Genomic DNA, 11,262 nt, shown 5'->3' on the forward strand with positions numbered 1-11,262 from the left:
AATATTTTCAATACCGCTGGATGCTTTAGTATAAATTTATACCCTTTCTTCCATAAAATCGCCTTTGCTGTATTGAACTCTTTTCTCTTCTTTAGGAGTTCAAAACTTATATCTGGATAAATGAAGATTTTTTGCCCTTTATACTCCAGTGGTTTGTTGCCCTCTCTTACTTTTTCCATTGTCTTCTCCAGTACCTTTTCTCTTGTAGTATATCTTAGGAATTTTACTACATTAGATCTTGGTTTTTGTTGTGGTTGTGGTTTAGAGGCCAATACTCTATGTGCCCTTTCTATTTCCATTTCTTGCTGTAGTTCTGGACATCCTAGGGTCTTAGGGATCCACTCTTTTATAAACTCCCTCATATTCTTGCCTTCTTCATCTTCCTTAAGGCCCACTATCTTTATGTTATTTCTTCTGTTATGGTTTTCCATTGTATCTATTTTTTGAGCTAGTAGTTCTTGTGTCTCTTTAGTTTTTTTATTAGATTTCTCCAATTTCTTTTTTAAGTCTTCTACCTCCATTTCTGCTGCTACTGCCCGCTCTTCCATCTTGTCCATTTTCTTTCCCATTTCTGTTAAGGTCATCTCCATTTTATTTATTTTCTCTTCTGTGTTGTTTATTCTTTTTCTTAAATCCTTAAATTCCTGTGTTTGCCATTCTTTAAATGACTCCATGTATCCTTTAATAAGAGCAAGTATATCCTTTACCTTGCCTTTCTTTTCTTCTTCTATTTCCCTGTACTCTTCCTCTTCTTCTTCCTCTGGGTTGGCCATCTGTTGTTTCTTTGGTGCCCTTTCCTCCTCTTCTTTCTTGTTTCTATTGTCTTCTGTGGTCTCTTCTTGCTGCAGGTGTTCTGCAGCTGTCGTTGCCGGCTGTGGAGATCGACTCCCCAGCTGGTCCCCCCTCCCGTCGGTGTGTTTTTTTTCATTCGCATCGCGCATGCGCGAAGTATCGCGCATGCGCGAAGTATCGCGCATGCGCGGTTGCGCACTTTTACTCGGCTCTGCGAGCCATTTTTGTAGTCCATTATTTACCGACCTGAGGGATCGGGTTTCTCTCTCCGCAGCGGGCCTCTTCGGACAGGTAAGGCCTTCACCTTTTTCCTCCTTTGTCTTCTCTTCCTCTCTTCTTACCGTTGCTTTCGATTTTTCTTTTTTTGTCGCCATCTTCTTTCCACCTTTATACTCACTTTTCTGTAACTTTTATTTCTGTGCCTTTGTGTTTTTCTTTGTTTTTCCCGACTTTTCTGGAGAGGGCTGGAGTTCACCGTCCGGCCACTACTCCATCACGTGACTCCTCCCCAACCTACCAATACTGATGACCACCGAACACCAGGGTCACTGGTGCTGTAATAGTGTTGCACTAACTGTGCCGCCCCTAAATGGACCTCTCATTGGTAATAGATGCCCCTGCATTGTTAAACTGTACTTTGCACACTGCACTTTGTAACATGAAACCCTGCACTATCTGACTTACTGCAACACTAAGCTCTGAACTTCTGTTTTATTAATGCGCTATCTGCTGTAAAACAAGGGCTGGCTTGCCTGGGTTGCACGCAAAACAAAGTTTTTCACTGTAATTCTGTAATAAGCAATTCAACTAATTTTCCAACTTTCTAAGAAAATGAACCCATTCATTATGCAAAGGGAGCAGTTCCTAATTTTAAAAACAGCAGATCTTCTGCATGTCATTCTGATGTTTGTGACAAGCTCGTGGGTTTTCCACATCCCAAGATCTGGGCATGCTCACAAGGCCAGCATTTATTGTCCATCCCTCGTTGCCCTTGAACTGAGTGGCTCCCTGGGGCATATAACACCTTATTGACAGGCCTGCAGACACGCAAGGCCAGATTGAGATAATGTCAGCAGATTTTCTTCTCTCAATTACATTGGCGAACCAGATGGTTTTTTTTTTACATAGGTCTGATGGGTTTGTGGTCATCCTTACTGATGACTAGCTTTATTTCCTTCAGGTTCTACATTATTAATTAAATTTAAATGCCACAGCTGCTCGGGTGGAATTTGAACTCAGTTCATCCAGGTTATTAATCTAATAATTTAACTGTTGAGCCACCATTGGCTGTAAGGTATCTTGGGACATGGAAAGGTCATAACGATTGCTTTAAAAATACAAATCATTCTTAAGGCACCCTTTGACGTGCTGGAATGTTCCATGGCATTTCACAGGAATGTGATCAGAATTTTAAAAAACAAACCCTTATGCTTGAGAGAGGAGAGAATGTTGAATTAAAGAAATAAAAACAAAATTATCAGCATGTGTGGAAAGAGAGATGGAATTAACCCTTCGGGTTGAAGATCCTTTGTCAGAACTCGCTTTTCTTTGGTTTTAAACTTTGATTCGCTGCTTCGATAAAGAGATAGATTTCAGGAGAACATCTTAAAGGGAGGTGGAGAAGTTGATGCAGTCACTGAAGTGCCAGTTAATGAGGAAGATGAAGGCTGTGTAGTTAACCAGGAATCATGGCTTTTATTAGCAGAAACCAGTGGTACAATAATGAATGATAATGGGTGCATACACAGTTATACCCAAGGGGAGTGTCTTCAGTGGTAGACACGTCCAATGTCAGTAAAGCAGACTAAGCACAGCGAGAAACTGACAGCACGACACAGATTCACCAGAGTCACGATGACAGATATGATTGGCGTGGGTGGGATGGGCTGAAGGGTCCACTTATCCACTGTGCATTAGGGACTTGAGGTTAGTGTCTTGGCAGAAGAGGGCATGACCAAAAGCACTGGAGAGGTGATTGGAGATTCAGGGTGAAGCCTGAAGAATTGGGCTCTGCTACCTTAGCCATCTTGTGCCAACTCAAGTGTCGTCAGGCAGTCCCGTGGTGCTGCTGGGAGAGCCTTTGCCTCTCAGCTCCTGTGACCCCGGTTCAATCCCCATCTCCGGTGCTGTCTGGGTGGAGTTTGCATGTTCTCCCTATGATTGTGTGTGTCACCTCAAGTGTTCTGGTTTCTTTCCACGCCCCAAAGATGCACAGGTTCGTAGCGTTGGTGGCCACTGTAAGTTGCCCCCTAGGAGTAGGCGAGTGGTAGGACCACCCATCATGGTGTGGTGGTCTTTTCTCTGGCTGTGCAGTGGTCCATCAGACCCACATGTATGCACACACACACACACACAGCTCTACGAATGGCCTGTCACTATAACACCTGGGAAAGGATGAATCACCACCCCTACATCACAGTCAGTCCTGACATGCAGCAAATAAATATCACAGAACTGGCTCCTGCAAGGCTAAATCACTGGAGATATTTAATGAAGAGCCTGACAATTTTTTTTTAAAGATTGGGGCTACTGGACTGACACAGAAGAGATGAGACCTCCAGGTGGTCTGAGTGACTTATCCCTGGTCCTAGGTTCTCCTGCTCTTGGGAAGCTGCTTATCACAGAAAGCATCAGCATGCCCAAGAGAAATAAATCAAGTGTTCTCTAAATGGAACCAGGATTGTAAAAGCAGCACTGGGATTTGAGAGCACGAGCACACAAATCATTTAAGCCCCGTGACAAGTACAAAAAACGATCAAGAACACTGAAAGGAATGTTGGCTTTGTCTCCAAGGGTTTGAATTACAGAGGCAAGCTATGCCTGACTTGTGCGCAGCTTTGCGGGAGCTTCTGCTGGGTGCCATGCTACACTCAGCTCTGTCCACTGCATCGCAAGAAGGGCATGCTGCCCTAAGAGGGGTTGGGCATCGTACAACCACAGACTGGTTGGGCCACAACAAGAGTTCTGTTATCAGGATGCACAAACGTCCCTCAAGCACAGTAGTCAGAGGCCCTGGCCTGTTCCAGGTGTTTAAACTGTTAAAAGCAGATGGAGAAGCAATTTCCTTAACAACGAGAGGGCATGATTTAGCAGCAGAACCAACTTATCAGAATCATTTTTCCCATAAAAAGGGGAGCAGGAATTTGGAATCCTCTGTTCCAAGACACTATAACCAGTGTCTCAACTAATAAAGTCAAGTTTAACACTATAAGCAGGGAATACAAATTTTGGTATGATCAGCCCCATTAGGCGGACCTTGTACCGTTCATGGATGTAGGTTATTCAGTTAGCAACCAGAACTGGTTTAATGAGAAAGCCTCGGAGCTAATTACAGTAATACTGGCTGGAGACTGGCTGAAGGGGCATCAGGTATTGGAACTGGGATGTAAAAGGGCTCCCCAAGGGGCCTCGGGGACTGAAGGCTTCCCGATTGTGTCATGGTTTGGATCTGAAGCTCGGGTTGTCAATGTGTGGGTGCAGGATCACTGGAGGAAGGTCCACGGACACTCAGTGTCTCTGTAAGAACTCTCTTTTGCTTCTCTTTCTCTAAATGTAAGGGGCGCTGGGCAGTTTCTGCTGACGGCAGATTCTCTGTCTTGCAATTTCTTGGAATATTACATCTGTTTTATTACATGACAATAAAAAAATTCTTGAATCTTGAAAAGAGGAGTGCCAACTCCCTCAAGATCATTAAAGCCTCTCACTCACCATAACAGGCCCATATTCTTGTCATCAACTTTCCCATTCAAACCCAGAAACAACTTGCCCAGATGCACCACTTCCATCTCCTATTCATGGGTAAGACCCCCAGGTTCCAGCTCCTGACATCACCCACTTCCATCACAAGTTCTCAATTTGTTATTAATTAGATTTAGACATACAGCCTATGAGTCCACATTGCTTAAATATACCTCTGACCAATTAACCTAATAACCCCATGTCTTTGGAACGTGGGTGGAAAATGGAGCACCTGGAGGAAGCCCATGTAGGTCATGGGGAGAGACTACAAACTCCTTACGGACAGCACTGGATTCAAATCTGGGTCACCATGCTGCAAGCCAATTGTGCTAACTACGAGGGTTACCTTGCTGCCCGAAGGGTTCTGATGCATAACATCGACAACTCCCACTGATGCTGCTCAACATACAGATTGCACATTTTTTTTTCTCCAAGTCCTTGACAAATTTAAACTCCTCCAGAGTGCTAAGGGTTCAACTAGAAATGTCAGCAGCTATCCAGAGACACCCAAAGCAGTACAGAGGGAGTGCTGCACTGGCAGAGGGGCCAGTTTAAGATGCCTCATTCAAAAGGTTTGCCTTCCTTTGTATGGAAACTTCTAATCTTCATCAACATTCATCCTTCAACCAACTCCACAGATCAGTTGTGGCACTTCTTCCCTTTTGTCATTGTGAGTCTTTGTAAAGTGGTCAAAAGTACCAACATTATCTGCTCATCTTAAAGGAACTTCAAAGGCCATAGATATCCTGGGTCACCTAAGTTGCGCATAAATGCAAATTCTTCCATCTTTTGCTCCAATATCATAAATTTTAAAATTATAAATTGATTAAATTTAGACAAACAGCACTGCAACAGGTCTGTGCCACCTAATTATACCCAATTAAGCCACAACCCCCAGTACCATTTTTTTTGAACAGTGGGAGGAAACCCAAGCAGACATGAGGAGAACGTACAAACTCCTTATAGACAGCACGGGGTTAGAACCCCATGTCTTTGGAACGTGGGTGGAAAATGGAGCACCTGGAGGAAACCCATGTAGGTCATGGGGAGAGCATACAAACTCCTTACAGACAGCACTGGATTCAAATCTGGGTCACCATGCTGCAAGCTAATTGTGCTAACTACGAGGGTTACCTTGCTGCCCGAAGGGTTCTGATGCATAACCGGTGCCGGTTGCTTTAACAGCATTGAGCTAACCCCAACCTTTTACTTTCCACTCACATACAACTTTAAGTATTCCCTATCCCATAAATGTTCTGTAATTAGTAAGGAATTGCTTAAGGTGGTATGTGAGTAGGAAGGGAAGGTTGAGAATCACTGCTCTAGACCCAATTATTACTGAAATATTTTGTTTGAGAAAAATTGTCATTGGGCCATTTCCTTTGAAGTTATGAAACCGGGCACATAACGAGTCAATTTGGAATGATTAAAACAGTGGTTTTCAAATTTTTTCTTTCCACCCACATGCCACCTTAAGCAATCCCTTATTAATCACAGAACACTTATGGCTGCTCCCACACCCCCACATGTCTGCAACCTCTCATTGCCCTCAATCCACTCATTCCACTCTTGCCTCTCCTCCCTTCGAGGGCTCCGACTTCAGCCATCCACATCAGATACTCTGGAACCATCTCTCAGAAGTTCTACACTTCTTCACAACACACATCGGCACTAAGCTCTTGTTCCCTCTTTCTAAGCTGGCTTAATGACCATTATCCCTTGTGCATCTGTGAAGTGGTCTGGGATGTTTTCCACAATAAATTCACCATGAAAATAAAGATCTATTGAAAACAATTATAGATTGTATGACATTACTAATTTCATTTAAGACATTGTTGCATCCATATTTTAGCTTCCAGGCCTGTTGACACATTTATATTAATTGTATTGACTGCAATGTTAATGACCCATGTCATTATAACAAACACCTCATTGTTACTGTGTTCACATAACACATACCCACTGCTTCTAACACTAAATGTAAGGCACACACTCGACTGTTACCAACCATGAACCACATACACCTCTGATGCTGAACTTGTATTTACTGCACCATTACTGACTGTCATATACCCAACACATTGCACTGTTAGGAACCATAAATTCAGTACAAACTGAGTCTGTATTTGTAACCAATACAGCAATGTTTCTGATTGGGCAATTACCTGTATTACTGAGCATGTACATATACATATATATATATATATATATATATATCACACCACTACTCACCATGTGTACAAAACTCATATCAAATCTGAAACTGTAAAGACAGCACAGTATTCAACTGTCTATATATCTCATGCCAGAGTTACTGTTTTTGCATATCTGACACACTGCACTGTACAGAACAGATGCAGTGCTGTTACCGACAGTGTGATATATTTTCTATCACTACTGATTGCTGTCTTGTAACACATATCATCATATTTCTAACTCATATGGACACTGATTGTGTATGTTTAAGATCCTGTACACTATGGTTGAACATGTACAACAGGTCACACAATAGCTTCCCATTTATGTACAAGCTACATGTCTTCTTGGCAAGGAATCCCTCTGTATTTACGATGACTTGTCTCTACTCCAGTTCTGCAGCTTTTGACGCAGAGATGAAGCCAGTTTGGCTCCACCACAGGTAGGGCACACAGCACTTGACCGGGGAGGCAAGGGGATAATGCACTCCTTCCACTAGGCCACTGTGAGCCCTTGGTCCTTACTGTAGACCTAAGCCTCTCAATGCCCTTCTGTCCACCCCTTCCCCACTGTCAGAGCTGGCAGGAGATTCCCAGCATGGTGGGGACGCTCCATTTTTGAGCACATTCTTGAATCTTTTCCTCTGTTTAACTGGTGTTTATCAACCCTGACAGGGATCAGGATACCCTGTTTTGGGAGTGCAAAGTTGAGCAATGGCCTGCCTATTTGAAGCCAACTAATTGCAATTAGAGCGTGGAATGTTGGTCTGCGAGAGAATGTTCATGCTGACCTGATCATTTGTCTGTGGATTTGGAGATATGAAGACTGGAGGACCTCAGCAGGTCAGGCTGCATCCATAGGTAGAAATGGTCAGACAACCCTTTGACAAGATGGGTATCTCTCCTGTGCTGTTGGAGAATGACTGTAGAGCTGAGGTTAAGGGGTCTTGATTTTCAATCACTCTTTTCCTCGATCAGCCAAAGTCAGGTGATGGTGAATATCATCCGAGATGTTGGATTGCCAAGGAGGGTGTAGGAAAGTGAGTTTCCCTGAGGAGCTCTTCCTGACGAAATGCTTGGAGCATGTCCTTCTCAGAACCAATACCTCGTTTCACTGGGGAGACAAACTGAAGACCTCATATACAGCCCTGGCCGGCCCAAGAACTGTCCTCCAATCAGAATGTGTTTTCCTCAGCCCCCTGCCTCTTCCACCTAGTTTCTTGCTTGTTCACCCTCCCACCTGTACTCAGCTATCACCTGCAAACTCTACCTCCTCCACTATCCTTTTATTCAGGCTTCTTGCCAGTCCCAAAACGTCGACTGTCCATTGTGTGGCACAGATGCTGGGTGACCCGCTGAGTTCCTCCAGTTTTGCTGCATCTGTAGTCTCCCCTGCTATCAATCAAGTAAATTCAACCCACTACTCTTCCTGGTTCTCAATGGGAGGTCCCTTTTGTTTTTGTAGATGGCCTTGACAGCTCTGAAGAACATGTGCACGTCACAATTACGGACCATTTACAAGATCTCCTGCACTCTTTTCATTCTCCATCTGATACCCAGTCACAATTAGCCTTGAAGTGGCTCTAGTGTGGCTTATTTTTCCCTTGAAGTGTGGTGCAATTTCAAATCCAGCTGTATCCTGTGTTTGCAGCTCAAGATTCCTTTATTGTCATGTAATAAAACAGATGTAATATTACACAAAATTGCATTTGATCTGTTGGAAGGCCAAGATTTTCCATCAACAGAAATTGCCTGGAAGCACCGAGATACTGAGTGTTTGTGGATTCGCCTTCAGCTTCTGCAAATACACAGACTTCAGTCCAAACCATCAACTTCCCGGGCTCCAGATCCAATCCTCTGACATGATAAAGAAGCCTTCAGTGCCCGAGGGCCGTTGGGTGCCACTCCCCCCTCGACACCTTCTCGCATTCCATTTCTGATACCTGGTACCCCTTCAGCCAGTATTGCTGTAATTAGCTCCTGGACTTTCTCATCACACCAACTCTGGTGCTTGATGCTAATGACACTATGTGTTCCTTCATGGGTGAACCAATGATCACACCAGTGATCTCCCCCTGGCCAATGCTCCAAGATTAGTGGCCAAAATGACATGGAATTGGCTGCAATGGGTGGGCACTAGACTGACACCAGCCTTCCAAAACAGGTGCTGCTCCAGCTCTATCAAATCATCTCTGGTGGACAAAGGAAAAGACTAAATACTCTCAAATATATTTTGAAATAAATGGAACACGTCCACCAACATGTAGGAATCTCTGTTTGTGACTGAATTATGCATTATTAATAATCTTTAGTAAAATTATATGTATTATTTTAGATAAATTACTTTTAGGTTGGACAGTCGCCTTTAGCAAGAGAGGTAATCCTTGTATTCTCCTTGTCATGGGATGTACATAGAATCAGTGGTTTTGCAGAGAAAGAGCTACTTCACTGTCTCTTTGTTAAAAGAAGACAGTTCTATCGCATCCATTTTTAAATGGTCACCACATAACTCTTGCCTGGGTATGAAATCAACGTGTAAAACAATGTCCGTGCAGGAGAGGGAATTCATTCATATGAAGAAACAATTCGAGAAGTTGTGTTTTGAGGACAAAAGTAAAGATTCTTAGTTTCAACACAAAAGATTTGAGACTGAACTTTTTTTTTTAAATTGACTTTTCACATCGTGCCTAAACCGTAATGGTTTGGGACCTGGCACGCGTGCACACACACACTTGCGCATAGTGGGGTTAAGTAAGAAGTGTATGCTATTAATAGTTAATAATAAAAATTATTATTGCTTTTAAAATACCATTAACTTGGTGAATTTCTATTGCTGCTGTTCTATGTTATAACACTGCTCCATGACCATGGCTACTCAAAATAGAACATTAATAGAACATTGCAGCAGGTGACAGGCACTGTCAGCCCACAATGTGGTGCTGGCAAAGTTGAAAGAAAAGAGCATTGAGGAAAAGCTGAGATCCAAATTACAAGCCAAAGACCAGTCTCCTGGTCGACACTACCCTCAACAACCAACCTCTCTCCCCCGCCACCCCCCAACCGAGGCAGTGCCGACTGGCCTCAACTGGAGCGGAAGCAACGAGAATAACGCACACTGGTGTTATTCCCAAACCTGAAGCCCCTCACACAATAGGGAAAGGGGGGGAGGGAGCGGGGGAGAGGGGAACGGGTGGATTGGGGAAGGGGGGGAAGGGGGAGGGGGAAGGGGGAAGGGGAAGGGGGAGGGGGAAGGGGAGGGGGAGGGGGAGGGGGAGGGGGGAGGGGAGGGGGAGGGGGAGGGGGAGGGGAGAGGGGGAGGGGGAGGGGGAAGGGGGGAGGGGGAGGGAGGGGAGGGGGGAAGGGGGAGGGGGGAGGGGGAGGGGGGGAGGGAGGGGGAGGGGGGAGGGGGGAGGGGGGAGGGGGAGGGGGGAGGGGGGAGGGGGAGGGGGGGAGGAGGGAGAGGGGGGAGGGGGGAGGGGGGAGGGAGAGGGGGAGGGGGGAGGGGGAGGGGGCCACATTGGGGACAATGGTGTAAAAAGAAATGAATGTAACAAAGTTCAGTGATGGAAAGCTATGGATATGAAACTATAGATGAGACTGTTTCCCTTCTGCAAATAATTTATTGTGAATAAAGTCTAATTTTGTTTTTTTTTTAAAGTTTAAAAGAGTGGGGGGGGGGGGGGGAGAGAGAGAGAGAGAGAGAAAGGCCGGAATGATTATGCATATAAACTACCACTTTGAAATTGACCTTGTAAATATCGCTCACTGCCTCCCGGCCATGTGTACATAGCACATGCTTCAGGGATATTTGCCATGTATGTAGAACACACACCACTCCGTTACTGACCCTTTATGTGCAACAGGTCCTGTCGTTGTGTGAAGAGTTTACATACACCGACATGATAACGTTCAACAAAACAATACTGATACCAGGAATGGAGATGTGTTCAAAGAACAGTCACTGAGAAGTTAGTTCAAGTTACCAACCTGGATCGAATTAAAACATCTTTTAAAAAAAATAATAGCATAGACGTTGAAATAAACATCTGCGTTTTGTTTTCTGGCCAAGAATTCTTGCCCCGCAGGGTCCGCCGCCCGTGTCACGTTGGCCGAGGGCTCTCAACACAATGAGCCGGTGAACAGCAACACTCGGCGCGACTCCAACCCGACCCCCTGCAACCAAGCCGGAGGTCGCCCGGAGCCGAGGGGCTCTCCCCAAATAAACCACCCACACACACACCGCTCCCTTACTTGGGAGAACTTTTGCTATGAGGAGGTGGTGCGAAACAAAACATTCCCTCCCTCAACCGAACAAAGAAAGGCTGCAACCTCCACTCACTTTGAGAAGAGGCAGAAATGCCCACCATCTCTCCCCTTGGGAAAGTTCCGCCAGGGCCGAGCGCTGCTGCGTGGAGTCCGGCTCCCACTTTTGTCTGGGATCGGGCTGGCCTGTTGTTGCCGTCTGGGCGCCAGTGACCTCGCTCCTCAACGGCCCCCTCCGAGTCTGATCGAGTCGCCAGACCCTGAATGGGAACCA

At 45.0% G+C, this 11,262-nt stretch overlaps 1 protein-coding gene across 2 annotated transcripts in view; it reads right to left on the bottom strand.

The window, feature by feature from the left end:
* LOC138735825 (protein CBFA2T1-like) overlaps positions 1–11,256 on the bottom strand; it is a 221,214-nt gene extending 209,958 nt beyond the window's left edge. For both annotated transcript variants that reach the window (XM_069884303.1, XM_069884302.1), the window contains exon 1: positions 11,065–11,256. In XM_069884303.1, the coding sequence (XP_069740404.1) occupies positions 11,065–11,092 (28 nt within the window). In that variant the 5' untranslated portion in view covers positions 11,093–11,256. The remainder of the gene's footprint in view (positions 1–11,064) is intronic.
* Positions 11,257–11,262: the final 6 nt, after the last annotated feature.

Source organism: Narcine bancroftii, chromosome 6 (genome assembly GCF_036971445.1).
Source record: "Narcine bancroftii isolate sNarBan1 chromosome 6, sNarBan1.hap1, whole genome shotgun sequence".
NCBI lineage: Eukaryota > Metazoa > Chordata > Chondrichthyes > Torpediniformes > Narcinidae > Narcine > Narcine bancroftii.